Below are 16781 nucleotides of genomic sequence, written 5' to 3' on the forward strand. Positions count from 1 at the left end.
GAACGTGATAAGTGAATGGGACTGTTCATTCGAGAAAAACAAAAACAAAAAAACCCTCTAATTACCACAAAAAATCTGTAATGTGTGAATTATTTGTATGATGGGAATGATCCCTAAGGCTAAATCAATGAGTGGATGACCGCAGGGGAAAAGGTTTGTTTTTGCCATTTGAAGTGTAATAGTGATAAAATAAGGATTGGCATCTTTTCTTCAAGCACTTTGATGCATTTGGGTTTTTTTCTGCTTAAACAAACCTTTGACCTGTCTGTATAAATGCTGTAAAAAGGTGGTTAAAATTTGTTTAAAGTTTTGTTCTCATATTGCTTGTGTTAATGTTTTAGGTATACTTATACAATTTTTATAGATAATAATCTCATTTGGGAGGTGGGGTGAAATGTTTTCTCTTTCCTGAGGGGGTTGCAAAAAATAATTGGGCAGCAGCACTGAGCTAAATGAATGTGAAATTGGAAACCTTTAAATGCAAAATGTCTAATCGGCCAGTATAAGTGAATGGGACATTTTATCAGCAAAAAATATGGAATAATGGCAAAAATATTGCATGAATGGCGTATCTACCATCAATCTATCGATAACGGAACAATATAATTCTATACTTATCGACTTTGTGTATTAACTTATTAAATGAAGTCGCTGCATGTGAATAAATTACCATATTGGTTACCCATGCTTAAGTTGTGTGAATACAGTAGCAACGAAGTACCATAGAAAATAGAATGTGCGCTCTGAAGTGATTTTATTTTTTTTATTGATTAAATTTTTACTGGGGCACAGTAGATCAATACTGGAGCATGTGCCTCACTAAAATACTGTATGTCTGATGACTCTAGTGGTCAATGGTATCATCTTTAAAATTAATAAAATATTATACTTTGTATATTTCCTATTGAAATACATGGGCGCAGATGATATAATGTTCATTCGCAACTTAGTGCTTCATCTTTCGTGCTCTCAGTGCTTTGCTTTTTTTTTTCATTTAAAAAAATGATATTGCAGAAGGACATGCTGTGAAGATTCCTGCAAACAGATGAGGTAACGGTAAATGTAGAGGCCACAAGCACACCTTGGACGGCCTACTGCAGTACACATATTTACTTAAATTTTTAATCCTTATACAGTAACTGTTCCATTACCCCTTCTCGTTTTCATTACTTGGCTGTAGTCGGGGAAGATGGAAGGCCGGAGTTGCCCACATTGTAACGCCCCATCGGACGTTGACCTAGAGTAGAACCCGTAGCTGACCAAACATGATAACAAGCGGAGTTTAGAGTTGAAATTCTAATTTATTACAAAAGGTATCAGCTTCCCAAAGCTTTTGTTCCTTAATGCACACGCATGTGATGTTCACCCAGTTGATGCACTAAATACTGTCCTTAAAAAAAATAAATTAAAAAAAAGTATTGACGGGCCAAGCAATCCGTCATTCAGCTAATGGGCACAAGACACGTGATTGGCTCCCAGCGCGACCAATGAGGGCAGGAGTGGATTACAACAAAAGCTTTGGGAAGCTGATACCGAGGGCGTTTCACCACATACGGCTTGGTATGTAAAGGGACTAAGCCATATTCAAGCAGGCTAAACAGCTCGCATCCTATCTTATCAGATATCATTTAAAATAACTTTTAAAATCACAGTTATATTGCCATGCTACATGTGGCGGTTATTGACTGATGCCTATTGAAATGGTAACTGAAATATAAGCAAAACTGTTATTTATTTACTTTCTTTCAAAAATATGAGGGAAAAAAAATCTGAAAAAGATCTTAAATTTTATTCTTGGGCGACATCGGAAAGCCCTATTGTTTTGATCCAATGTGTGTGTGTGTGTGTATATATATATATATATATATATATATATATATATATATATATATATATACAGTGGTACCTCGGTACTCGACCATAATCCGTTCTGAGGTGGTGGTCGAGCACCGATTTGTTCGAACACCGAAAGCAATTTTCCCATAAGAAATAATGGAAAGTATGTGTGCACAAGTAAATGTGCACAAGCAGTACATGATAAAGATAAAGATAAATAAAGCATTATAAACCATTTTGTATAATTTACTTACGTTTTGGAGAGTGGTTGATGGCATACAGGAGTGGATGTGGAGAGGACGGGAGGGAGTTACTCCTTCCATGATGACGCTAGCTAACTGCGACGCGAGGTACACCGCGTTCATATTTTGCTATAATTTCCTTCTTCGGTTCAATAGTGGTCCTCATTGTTTTCCTCTTTGCCTTCCCCTTATCACTGTCTTTTTTTGGACCCATTATTAAGGGCTAGAGCAACACGAAAAAGTTTAAATCCGGGAAGAAATATTGAACAAACGTCTTACTCCGCTGGCGGTCTGAGTTGAACTGGCGCTTACCCGCTGGCCGAGAAGGGCCGAGGAGCGCGTTCGGGTCGGCTCGGCTCGGCTCGGCTCGGCTAGTCGAGAACCGAAAATCTGATCGAGGTCCGATGCATTACCTACTTGATTTTTTTGGTCGAGCACCGATTTGGTCGAGTATAGAGGCGTTCGAGGACCGAGGTACCACTGTATATATATATATATATAAAGCGAAACATTAACCTTTGGGGGCTTGTGAAAAACATCGTACACATGTTATTTTTCTTCCAAAAAATGTCACTGCTTTTGAGGTGTAATAACAAAACCATCAACACATCAAGTTGACTTTTGAGGGCCCATTGAAGGGATTCATACAGTAATCATGAGAAATGTATGATAAAAAAAAAAAAAACAGGTGTATAGTACATGGAAAATGGCTATTTATAATGGGCATCAGAGGGACAAAAACTGGATTTAAATCACGTTCAAAGTTATCATTTTCTGAATGCCACTCTGAAACAGTTAGAGACTAGATCTTGACTCCCTTTTGACTTTTGGCCTCTTGACATTCCAACAGAAATTTGAGCACTGTAGTGTTTTGTTTTGTTTTTTTGTCACTAAAATTGTCACTAAAATTTTTAAAATTGTGTGATCTGTAATGAGGAGAGTTAAGGAACAGGGTGGGGGACAAGAGGCGTATATATCTACAGCACAGACAATAAAGAGATGAAAAAAAGGAAAAAAAAAGGATTTGTTTTGTCGAATGAATAGCTTGGTGCCACATAATGTGGGGCCAGCAGTGTTGGGATTAATGTATTACAAAAGTAATATAATTACTGCAATTTTACTACTTATTATTTTATTACTGCTTTTTTTTACTACTACTTTTTGCTGTGACACAGTAGTGTAATACATTACATACACAAAAACGTACTGTAAGTATTTGACTAAGTACAAATGAGAGAAACACAATGCACTATAATGCATTTTTAACCTGAAAGTGTGGGATTGGAAGATAAAAATCCAAGGCAAAATGTTTGCTTTCTGTTATTAATATCTACTACTGCAGAGATGAGTGCGAGAGCAGTAGACAACAAGTTAAATATTAATAATACATGCCCAAGATGGACAAGAAAAAGACAAGAAGAATATAATACTTTGGTGCACTTTGTGTGCGACACCTCCAGAGCTGTCCATTTCACCAAATAGCACCAGTAATATGACAAACAATTTAGAGGGGTGCTATAGTAACGGGAAGTTAGTGAAAAGAAAACAAGGAGAAGGTTGAGAGTGGGGATGAAACAAAGCAGGCAAAATGATCGTTCTCTCGCTCAGGGATGCCACTTCCACCTCAAGAGATTAGGAGACTCGTGGTCACTATCTTGTCATGCTAAAATATAAAAGCATTAAAATACAAAAAAAAATCCAAAAAAATGTTTGTACATATCTTATGATGTCTTTAAAGGTTTACAATACAATTTAGAGGAAATGATTTGTACTGTTTTAGGCTTAAGCCAACCTTCCACTGGATGTGTAATGAGCGTAATGAGCTACATTTAGAATGGCAAATCCATATTTCCAATTATGCTGGTGAGAGTAGTACAAAAGTAATGCAATAGTAGTGTAATGCCTTAAATTTCAAATACAGTAATATTGTAATGTATCTAATTACTTTGATATGACAGTAATGAGTAATAAATAATGCATTACAACTTTGAAGTAACTTGCCCAACACTGGTTGCCAGTATGGGAGGATAACCTGACCTTGGCACCTGTGAGTCACGATAAGTTTCAATGATGTGCCATGAGTTTCAAGGGGAGAAAAAGTGGATAGTGAGTGAATGCTAAACCATTGTTGGGCCTAGCAACCTCTAACAAAGAAAACACAAAGAGAAATGTTACAAAGCTAAAGCAAAGAGATCTAAAATAGATGTACTTTCAGGCCAGGCCAGGCTCCCGCCAGAGTCAAGCCGTAACTTTCCACTTGGCAGAAGCAACATTAACCGGCCCGCCATGCCCTGCTTCTCCATGTGGTCAAAAGGCATCATCCCCGCCACCTGCGCAGCCTCAAGTGATGAATTTGGAGCAGTGAACCTGTTACAGCAGGGGTGTTGAATGTGTCTATTGCGACAGATCATTAGTCTTGATTGATCACAAGACATTGCTTGAAATGCAAAAAAAAAAAACAAAAAATAGATTGTGGGATTGTGAGGCTGCTGTCAGCTGCAACTCATGCTTGTGTTTGATAACTGACTCTCAATGGTCCTCTGTAGGCTTCGTCATACCTAACAACACTACAGTACACAAAAAATCTTACATGAATGCCATGATCAGCATTGTAACTTACAGGTGGAAGTGACCAGTTGCTATGCCTGCGCTTGCTGATCACTTCAGTGACAGAAAGTGGAACATTCATGTTCGCAATAGCATGTAGCCATTTCATGCTACTGAGCAGCATGGGTAAAATACTTTGATCGCCCTGAAGAGTTTCGCAGTCGGAGTGGGTCTGGGAATTACCTGGCATTTTTTTACCTGAAAGCCAGCAGATTCGGTCCCTGTAGTATTATAAACAATTGGTCTTGTATTTCTTTTCAAATGCTAATTCTTTACAGCTCAGCAGTTAGCCCACTGCTCTAATGTATTTGACATGACGTCATGACTCTGTTTTTTATTTTTTTTTTACATCGTCTGTTGTGTATATCATTATGTGGGTGCCACTCTGTGTCCAAAATGAAACACTACAGCACAATTTTCAATCCATCCATCCATTTTCTACAACTGCTTATCCTCGCAAGGGTCACAGGCTTGCTGGTGCCTTTCCCAGCTGACTTCGGGCAGTAGGCGAGGGACACCCTGAACTGGTTGCCAGCCAATTCTAGGGAACACCAGGACGAACAATCATTCACGCACCCAATCACACCTGAGGACAATTTAGTGTGTCCAATAGAGATGCCATGCATCTTGTTTTTGTTGGTGTGTGGGAGGAAGCTGAAGTGCCCGGAGAGATCTCACGCGGGCTCAGGGAGAACATGCTAACTTCCCACAGAAAGGCTGGAGCCAGCTGGAATCGAACCCTTAACTTTGAGTTAGACGTGGTAACCACTCATCCACCGAGTCTGTCCCACTGAGCAGCCCACAGCGCTATTTGATTTTGTTGAATTCTTTGCAGTTCACTGCACGCCTTGCAAAGAAGATGGAGGCATTTTCCTTCCTCTGGATTGTGTTTTATTGTATTTATGTGTTTATTTTTAGTTCATCTTATTAAGGGTTTTTTTTATGAACAAATGGAAAAAAATGTATAAAAAGTTTCCATTCAATTCATACAACTCAACGAAAATGCTATTTAGGGGACCAAAAAGACAGTTATTTTACTTCATCTTTATTATTATATATTTGTTTTAATTTACTTTCAACTTTATATTTACCTTTGACCACTGCTATTCATGAGCAATTGGGACCAGGCCGCCACCCAAAGCAAAATCTACATATATTTGACAATGTGTTAAGATATACAGTAGAGCATGATTTTACTAGTCTGGCACACTTGACAATAGATTTTACTCCGTGAGCTGAAATGAGTTTATCACTCCCGCTCTACAAGTTCCCTGATAATTTCTGAATGATCCAATGTTGACTAAAACGACAAACAAGAGTCCACCTGTGTATCATCAAGTCACTATACTGTACCTGCACTTGGTCTCAGAATCGGTTGAATGAACACTAGGGAGCAAACAGGATCATGAAGTTTAATGACCACAACGGGCAGGTCTGGGATAGTCGTAGAGGTTTAATGCAGGAATGGAATATAAGATTTCAAAAGCTTTAAAAATCTTCCAGAGCACTGTGTGAGCAATAATATCAAAATGGAGAGTGTATTAAACCACTGCAAACATACCAAAACATGGCGGTCTCTCTAAACCTTCTACCCACACAAGGTAAAAACTAAGTACAGAGATAGATCAAGAGGCCCATGATCACACTGGATTAACTGCGGTGATCTACACAGAGGTGGGAGAATCTGGCTATAGATCTGGCCTTTATTGAAGAGTGGCCAGATGAAAGCCACCTCCGAAAGAAAACCTTAAAGAGGCCCATTTGACATTTTCCAGAAGTCACAAGGGTGACAAAGAAGCCCTTAGAATGATGCTGTGCTCACACCAAACACAATCGAGGCGTAAAAGCAGACAGTTTTGTGTTGTAGTCGATGTAGTTCGCGCGACAGGGCGCGATAGAGCGCCGGACGACACGATGGATGCGTATGGAGTGATGCGAGAAGTTAAAAAATTTTCATTTCGTCATGCGTCGAAATTTTTTAACTTCTCGCCAATGAGCTTCGGGAACATTCAACGTCTAGACAGGGGGCAGGAATGAATAATGGTGGCTGGTTTGCAGTCACCCGGAGCCATCCAACACGGCCACCTGAGCTTTCAATACAAAAACGGAACCAAGCAAGAGCACTCACTTGGCTTGTAGAATGGTGGAGGGGGAACGTGGAATAACTGGTATGTGCAGCATTTACTTCGTTGTGTTGTACAGAAGTTACTGTGCCAAGATAGTATCGGCCACTTGAGTGCCACATTGATTTTTTTTTTTTTTTGGTCAGACGGACATTGCCGTAAAGTAGAAAACATTGGCTCTCCCAGAAAATGGAAAAGTTCTTAGCGAGGCTCTCCTTTCCGTATCCACTGTAAAGTGCAAAACAAGCTAAATGCTGGCAGTTAGCATCTGGCCTACCGAATGCGCGTAGAGACGAGATATTCCGTGTTTGTGTGATCGTAGCATTAGAGTAACACTGTGCACCACCCTCACTGTCAAACATGGTGGTTTTGGCATCATGGCGTGGGGCTGCTTTTCTTCAACAGGGACTGGGAAGTGCTGGAATTGATGGGAAGATGGACTACTCAGGGTTATTCTGCCAAAAACTTTGATTGTGTCTCCTGAAGATCTGAGACTGAGGCAGAGGTAGACCTTCCAATAGGACAATCTGTCATGTTCCCGTGGCATCTTGGTGAGGGATGAAGGAACGTGGACCCAAAAATGCAGGGAAGTTTGGAGTTGAGGTGCTCAAAAAGAGGATTTATTGCTATACAGGGAGTGGGCAAAATATGAACGAAACAGTACCCAAAAAGTAACAATCAAATCTTGAAACTGAAATCAGACTCGCAGAGAAAAAGACAACAAGGAGGCAAAAAACACGTTACTACTTGAGACCGTGACGTTGACAATGACCGGACAACAAGTGAATGCAAACTGGGGACTTAAACTTCACACTAAACGAGGAAATGTGAAACAACTGGAGAGAGACAAACGGCAGGCAGAGGAAGCTGATAAGACAACGCGAGGGCAGGTCCACAAGACAGGTGGAAACAAATCACACAAAGGAGGACAGACGCAAGGAAACTAATAAAGAAAACGAAATAAGGAACTAGTCACAAGAACTAACAAACCCACAACTTGAAAAATACAATAATAAAAAAAAAAAACAGCACCAACTCACAACAGAACATGACACAATGGTCCTAAACATAAAGCAAAAATTACCATGGCATGGTTCAAAGCTAACCATATAAAGGTGTTAGAGACGCCAAGTCAAAGTCCAAACATCGATTGGATAGAGAATATGTGGAAAGGTCTGAAAAAGGCTCTGCACAAACGCTCTCCATTACACCCTAAGGAACTTGAGTTGTTTTGTAGGGAGGAAGGGGTAAATATTCAAGACTTATAGAGACATAACCAAAAATGATTTGCAGATGTAGATGCGGCAAAAGGTGATTCTACAAAATATTCACACCAAATTGTAGCAACCGTGGTGGTGATTCCTCAAAATTACTTCTAATTTTTATCTTTATATTTAAGGCTGAAAATGAGATCAAATGTCAAAATGTTACAGAGGACAACACTTTTGCAAAGCACTGTGGCTACTTAAGTGTGCATTAAGGTAAGTGAGGCATGGAGTGAAATAAGGCTACGTTCAAGTATTTTTTTAGCATTTTAAGAAGGCATAGTCTGCTATTTAATGACCATGGGTAAAAGTGCTTGCCTGCATCAAATCAGTTGCAAACCTGAGAACTGCTATAATGGATAGTTCAATTGACCACCGGTCAGAACACTGAACTTTATTTATTAGCATCTTCTTACATTGCGCCATCAATGTTTTCAGCACATTTAAATTGATTTTTACATTGTAATGTTATTCTCCCCTGCAGGCCAATATCTGATTCATACAATAAGCAATTAGAAGCAAATGACTGCATACCAACAAATAGCACTGCAGGCTGCAGAAAAGAATCCAGTCGTTTGCACAGAGTTGAATAACACACAAAATTTATCAACAGAAATGCAACTGAACGAGAACCTGAATTCCCGAACAATAGAAAAAGTAATCAGCATCAAGTTGACTGTACGTGCAGAGGAAATTGTTTCTCATCGTGATGCAAAGAATTGGAGCTGTGCATTTTTATAGCTATGGCTGAAAATGGAGGCTTCAGAGTAGAATAGAATAGAATGCCTTTGATTTTATTGTGCAGCAGGTAAACAACAAAATCGGGATTCAGCAGGCACTGAGCTATAAAATTGTTATTTGAGTGGGCATTAGAACTCAGATGAAAAGCGCAGAGAAAAGGACACAGGCACAGCTGAGATGGATTTCTTTGGCAGCCGATTTAATTATCTTCAGTGTCTTAAGTGCTGTTTTATTGTTTCTGTGCATATTCTACTGCATGTCAAGAAACTCTCAGTTTCGAAGACTAAAGGCAGTCTACTGACAATCATGTCAATTTATTTGGTAAAATGGCATTGGTCCCAAGCTTACATACGGTATGTGTCAAATAACTGTTGCCATGATTCAGTCTTGTTCAGATTAACTGATTAACACTTAAAACTACTTGACCAACCATGTACCGGCAGGAGCACCGATGTGTGTGTGTGTGTGTTTTTTTTTTTTTTACTTTTTACCATTGTTTAAAAATGGTTGTTTGTCTTTGTGAGTTCTGTGATAAATGGATGGACTTCTTTCTGAGCCACCTGAATCAGTTTGGATGGATGGATGGACGAGAGGAAGAAAGAAAGTAATTTTCTGGTCCCTATATAACATTACATCTTGAAAAAAGTCTATTATTTAATATGTAGTGATAAAATCAAGTCCCAAATTTCCATATGCTGAATGGTAATCACACATTTTGGACTATGACGCATGTTTATCTGGCACATCTGGCTCTTTGTCATCATGGTCAATCTTTCTGCGTTTCTTTCTTTCTTCTGGTTTTTAAATTGTATCTACTCGAAATGATGTTTCAATTCCAACCGAATACCATACAATTATTGCATGTGTTACATATTTCGCCCCCTAAAATGATTATTAACTAAATCAAACATTGCACTCATTCTGTTCATTTCAAACAGAGAATTAAAAGCTTCTGTTAAGTAGTGTATAAATAAAATGGAAAAAATAGAGCAAAGCTCATGATATGAAGCTGAGGAAATCATCACTCAAGCCGACCAATTCTAGAAAATAAAAACTCAAACAGCACAGTTTTCCTTCTTTTTTTTAAGAAGGGAACTAAAGCCGATGCCATGACCTTTGATAAATAGCCTACGTAGGGCCTGGACTAGTTGTCAGTCAGGTACAGAAGTCATACAGAAAAAATAATGCATAATAACGCTCATATTCACCCATGAGAGGCAGACAGAGAGAAACATCTAAAATCCACACAGAATGGCCTGAACCAAGATGCGTGCAACCATGACACGCAAATGTGTTCCTCATTTCCGCGTGGCGCTGTGCAAGCTGAGTCTTCAGGCACATCGTCACGGTTCAATTCATTGATTCGTTTTTTCACCTCCTTTTTCTCAGCTTAAGTGGTGATTGACTCCATGTCAGCTTCATGCCACACACTTACCTCAGAATTCTGTTTGTCTCTGGTAATTGTCATGTAATATACAGTACTGCATGTCATATGTGGTCGTGAAGATGTCTCTTGTCTTCCATTCTCCTAACATCTGTAATGGACTCCTTAATTGCAGTTTTTTGCAGCGTGCTAAAAAATGCATTGTAATGCATTTTTTTGCATGCACTCTCATTCGTACCGAGCAAAATATTTTTATTAACAAAGTGTTAATAGAGACACAGTGACACAGTTCATAATAAAATATATATGACACAGTGTCTCTATTAACTCTAGAAATATTTTACTCTGTATGAATGAGAGTGCATGCATTATAATGCATTACAATGCATGTTTTTGCCAAATTCGCAAAAAACACAGCGAGCTTGGAGGAGAAAAGTTCGGGGCAAAATGTTTACTTTCTGTTTTTGTTAGTGACTACAGCAGAGATGAGTGCACTACAGCAGCAGATGACAGGTTCGACATGGGCAATAAGTACTCAAGATGGACACATGCCCATTACTTTCAGTTTGTTAGCGATAAAGACGAGAAAAATATAATTGTAAGTTGCACTTTGTGCGCGACGCCTAAATAGCTGTCCACTTTGCCTAATAACACTAGTTTTTGGCAAACCATTTAGAGTGGTGCCATGGTAATGTGAAGTTAGAGAAAAGAAAACGTGGAGGATTGAGAGTGTGGATAAAACAAAATGATTGCTCACTCGCTCAAGGATGCCACTTCCGCCTCAAGATGTTAGGAGACTCGTTGTGCGAAAAGATATGCTGCCGTTTTCCACAGTGTATTCATCAGCATTTTGAAAGTTTGTCAGTGAGATCTCTGTCGCAACCAGCAATAATGACAAGATAAACTAACGCTAATATTGAAAAAACTCAGTATTCCATGTCGCAACATGAAAATAATGTAAGCCAGGGACGCTCTTACAAGGGAGTCGTTTGTTGTTTTCGTTTGTTGAAAATGTGTGAGGAAAAAGTACACCATTTTGTTAAGACAGTAATTAACTTACCCCATAATTTGTGAACTCCAGAAAAACAAAAACCCAAAACATTGCACTCTTTGTCAGAAGGCTTTTTTTCTGATTTCTGAAATTCCATCTGAATATTGCATATTTTCCATACAAGTATGATTTTAATTGACAGTCTATTCATGAAGAACTATGGCAGGTTTTTAAAAACGTAGCACTTGACCCCTGTGAGAAAGTGGAACTTTATTGATTCTACAACATACATTTTGATGCATTGATAATTGTTATTTAAATCAACACTCTCTATATCTTAACCAAATCAAGGAGAAAGAGGGTCTTTCAGTTCACCTCTCGCCGCTATGCATATTTTTCTAACTTGTATCAATTGTTGAGCAATTGTTGACCCACAATGTAATTTTCCAACAATCAGTTAATTATCTGTTTCTTTTGGCCATCCATTCTTGCCATTTTGTGAACAATATGTAAACATAGAAATGAATAATAATACAAATTTGTGAGAGTAAAAATTTGGATAGGAAATTGCTAGGAAGTTTATTTTTTATGATAATTCGCTTTGGTTGGAGGAACTGAAGGTCTTCTCACACATGCTTCATGTTATAGTCCTCCTCTCGTGCTAGGATCATGTAATTGATTTGGATATAATTATTGTAGCCAGAACCGAAATAGCACTAAACAAAGTTGACTGTGGGTTACATAGAAAAAAGATGATCAATGTGCCAGTTTCAGTTGTAACCACAGAAAACGGATCCTTTTTTTAAGCTGACACATTATAGATTTGTTGGCTGCACATCAGAATATTTGACTACAGAAGAAAGAGAAAATCTGCTTAAAATCTAAGTGTAACCTTGGCAATGTTAACCTTACCAAGCGTTTTCCAGATGCGGAGAAGTGTGAAAAATGAAATATTCCTCCTTACATATTATTTCAAGACCCTTGAAAGGGCATCCTTTTTGTTATTTCTTCAATATGCCGGTGCAACGTTTGATGACGAGTAGCCCTTTTGAGTTATGTATAAGACTGTGGGTTGAGAGGCTGGGATCGAAATAGCTTTGGCACAGATCAGGAATTAACATATGATGTAACCTTCATGCAAAAACAATTATTATATGATGTTACTGCTATTTCATGTAGGTTTTAGGTGTGCAAATGAGTGATTAAAAATTGCGTTGAGAGAGGCACCAGCAAAGACATTTACATGAGACAGATAATTTCTTTGGCCAAAACCAGGTAATTTCTAATGCACAATATTATGCCCATGAAGGAGCTTTAATAGAACACTGGAGCAACGAATGTCTTCAAATATAAAACCAGTTTGTGATGGATTCTTTTTCTCTATTTGGTTCATTTACTTTTATTTCCAACAAAATATATTTGAAATCGACAAAGTATTTTGGCAGCTCAACTCCACCACTGATTGCTTTTTGCCCCCAAAATTATTACCTTGCTGACAAAGTATTGGTAATCAGCCTAACCCCCAATATCACTTTAATTATTGTACATGCCTCAAACTCAAGAGTATCTATCCATACATCTGCAATACTGCGGGTGTTGGACCCTACACCAGCTGACTTGGAGCTAAAGGTGGTATACAAACGTAACTGGTTGCCAATCAAGTTATACCTGCACAACTAAGAACTAGAGCAATTGAGAAAATGTGTATATATTGAACAAATAAAAACGAACTTGATCTGAAAATCTAGCCACAGTATTACAAAGTTTAGGCTTAAGTGTGCTATGTACTCTCTACTCAGTGCCATACTACCGTATTTCTCAGTATACAAGTTGAGTTTTTTTTCCCTAATATTCTACTCCCATATTGGGTGGAGGGGGAGTTGTCTTATACCTGCATAGCTCAGAACCAGAGCAATTTTCTCCATATATCTGTGTTTGAATAAGAGTAATTTGAATGTGAAATAAGGAATATCATGTCATTTACAAGGCTTAAAATGTGAAAGCAGTAGCATGGCACGCATAGATGTCAGCAGCTAGGGGGTGAAACACAGCAAAGAATAACCGATCCACGCTCTGATCTCGCGACGGTGGTCACTTGGGTAAAAAAAGGCTTCAGCAAAGCATTACTAGAGACCTCCATGTTAACAAATTGGAAAAGGTCCGAAGATGACTACCCATGGAAGAGTAATGAGGATGTTTGTGCAAATGACGAGCACGCAGGAGAGACATCTGATATTTAAATGGGAGGAGCTATTTTTCTGTCAGATATTGATGATGGCTTTTCAGGCTTTTCGACAAATTCATATTCAGCTGTGTCAAAAAAGTAATGCATTGAAACTTCAAATTGTTTTCCAGTTGCAACATTAGTTTCAGCATTTGCGATTACCTGCGCATATTTTTCTTTGCGCTTTTATCGTTTCTGCCCCATTCTCTCCCTTGCATAACCGAAACAGTATGTTATTTGATATACACTAAAGAAATGCATCTAAAGGTAGCGTCATTTCGTCCTTTTAATAACACACACCATGTGTTTTCATTGGATAGCCATGATGTGTAACCACTTAAGTCAGGGTAGACCTATACTTGCGTTTTTGTGAAATTCACCCGAATTGAAGGAAAAAACATGAGGTCAACTTGTACACTGAGAAATACTTAAAAAAAAAATTAGGCTTAACTATGCTGTATATTCTCTAGTCACAGGCATGCTGGAGACTATCCCAGCTGACTTGGCATGGTAGGCTTAGTATACCCTGAGCTTCTTGCAGCCAATTGCATAAAGTCACACAACCTTTCATACACACAAACACACTTCAAGACAATTTGGCGTGACCAATATATGTGTGTGTTTGCATTGTTTGACAACGGAGCACCTGTAGAAAACCTATAAAGGTATGGGGAGAACTTGCAAACTCCACACAGCAGGACCAGAAACTGAAGCCAACCCTCGACCTCTACACTGTTAAGGCTGACGTGCTAACCAGTTTTTGACCATGCCCCTGGATTTGAAAATATCTTAAATTATTTGGATATGGAGTTATTGGTCTGAGAGATAAAAGGTGCAAAGAATTGGAAGAACTGTTACATCAACAAGCGGTCACGGTGGGGCATGCCGGTTTGATGAGGTGCGGGATGCGGGAAAGACGGAACCAATAAAATGCAGGACAGACTGGGTAGGCTCAAGTGAGGGTGATTTAATGATAACAAAGGCTGGGTTGAAAGAGCCGAAAAATACAAAGTACAAACAAAAACGCTAAACTGAAACTTACTCGGGGCAACAAGGAACGGGAGGCAGCACGGGAAGGATGGGATCAGGGCAGCGCGAGGCAAGACAGCGAGGGGAAGACGTACAACAAGGACCGGGCAGCGCGGAAAATAAACAATAACCCGACAAGAAGCTAATGCAAACTGGGAACTTAAATAGACTACACACTTAACGAGAAGACACGACACAGCTGGGGGAGAGACGAAAGGCAGGGGAAGCTGATTGGATGAGAAGGAGGGCAGGTAAACAGGCAGGTGGACAAGATCAAACTAATGAGACAGACAGCAAAAGGAGATGCAGGGGGAAACAAAACTTGAAACTAGAACTTAGGAACATGAACAAAACCCAAAGAAAACAACGAACCCAAACCGCACATGACACAAGCACCATTAAAGGCCACACAGTAATTGCGATCAAAGCTGCACCACTGATGAACTTAATGCTTCAGCGTTATCACATGCAATCGTCCAAAATGGCCAATAGGTTGTGTTCACTGAGCATTATATGCAGTAGTTCAGAAAATTCCAATTTTCAAATTAGAGAAACATCACAAGGATGAGGTTCAGATTTCTTTGGAAAAGGCTCCAAAGCTCAATTAAATTCCAAGAACCCAGGACATATTTCTCTTCCTTTCAGGGGAAATACTACTGTGAAAGATATGAGCTCAGAATCATTTACAAAATTAGGGAATGGCACATTGACCCATGTTATGGATGCCCTCAGGGACATTTACAAAAAGCAAAGCCAACAATTAAGAATGAATGGATTAAAGAATAAGTGTTTTTTTTTTTTGTTTGGGGGGGGGGGGGTATAATATAGTTATCTCGATGCCCCCTACAGCCCTGACTAAACATCAGATGTCATTGTAATAACATGAAAACAGGAGGATGATTCCACCTGCGTGGAGGTATTTTAAACATGAGAAATTAACCCTCTAATGAGAGGCTATTAAGTGCTTCTTGAAGGTGACTGACGAACACAACATATGTATGAAAGCGGGGGGTGCATGTCCTTTGCCCGAGCCCCATCCAAAGTGATTTTCCTCGAATGTTCCCTCCCAAGGTGTCGGGGGCAGCTGACAGGAGGCAACGGCTGAATTACAATGCGTCCTGCGCAGTCTCCGCCTCGGTACACGGACCCCTTGCTTTCATTATTCAGCCACTTGCTACAGTTTTGCAGCGAGCTCCTTGTGCAGCAGGCGACGGCGTTTTAAAACGCCGAGTTGCGTGAGCCTGATCAAATGAGTCTGACCCGTGTGTTAAAATATTGTTGTTGTAGGGATGTTGAACGGAGATGTGGGTGTTAAACGGTGAAATTGTATCTCCTTCCAGCCAGCATCCCTATAACACGACAAGGCTACGAGGTCGGCGTGGTTAAAGAGCTAAAAGCAGAATGATGCGCTCCAAATAAATTCCACTTGCCCACCTCATCCTGCTGCGGTTGATTCTGCCTCTGATTCGGCTGCTCCTTGGTAGCTGTCATGGTAAACTCCTCGCGATAAGTCCCGATTTATCGCTGCAGGCAAACGGCAGGGTCCTTGGATCTTGAGCAAAAGAGGAATGGGCTCGCCTCCTCATCAACTAGATGGTTAGAAGTGCGAATGCTCTGGGTGATTTCGTCACCAGCGAATTGTGTAAGGCGCTGGAGAGATCTGAGGAGAAGCCTACGCCGCCCGCACGCTCACACCATCCTCGTCTGAGGGAGGAGAGTTTTGGATAAGCTCGTCACCGAATCAAAAAACCAACGTGAAATCCACCTCGCTGCCTTGTGGGCCGTTAATAAGTTTACTCAGGCGTGTGTCTTCTTATCGGATAAGATTTGAGAAATAAAGAAAGATTGGGCACTGTAGAATACTGTCGTATATATTTAAACCGTTGATTAATCCAAATGTTACCTTACGTGGGTGTAAAGGGCTGTGGGCCAGATCCATCCTGCCACATATTAACATATCCCACAAAAGCAAATAATGTGTTTTCATGTTTCTTGCCAAAAACAAAATTGCTTCACTTTTGTCAATGTTCTGATATTCCAAACATTTTTTGTTACCAATCTCCCAATTTAAGAAAAAAATATATTTGAACAAACAATTTGATTTCTGGCTTCTGATTTTGCTCGTTATATGCATCAATTTGTTGTGTTTGATTAATGTGAATACAAGGCGATCACATTTGCACTCACTGTACATGTTTACAGTCATGATGGTCCACAGCAAAATTAGTTGCCGTACCAGGGTGGTCAAACTTATTTCAGGGGTCGCATAGATAAAAATAGATTCGTAAGCAGGCCTGACAGGTGAAATCATACAATATGTTACAAAGAGTTACTGTCCA

At 39.5% G+C, this 16781-nt stretch overlaps 1 protein-coding gene across 1 annotated transcript in view; it reads right to left on the minus strand.

The window, feature by feature from the left end:
- Positions 1-16156, minus strand: part of LOC148423214 (inactive dipeptidyl peptidase 10-like) — a 91309-nt gene extending 75153 nt beyond the window's left edge. The window contains exon 1 of the mRNA XM_088414355.1: positions 15877-16156. Within this exon, the coding sequence (XP_088270481.1) occupies positions 15877-15933 (57 nt within the window). The 5' untranslated portion in view covers positions 15934-16156. The remainder of the gene's footprint in view (positions 1-15876) is intronic.
- Between the last annotated feature and the right edge of the window lie 625 nt (positions 16157-16781).

This window comes from Hippichthys cyanospilos, chromosome 5 (genome assembly GCF_059441005.1).
Source record: "Hippichthys cyanospilos isolate Australia breed blue-spotted pipefish chromosome 5, RoL_Hcya_1.0, whole genome shotgun sequence".
Classification (NCBI taxonomy): Eukaryota; Metazoa; Chordata; class Actinopteri; order Syngnathiformes; family Syngnathidae; genus Hippichthys; species Hippichthys cyanospilos.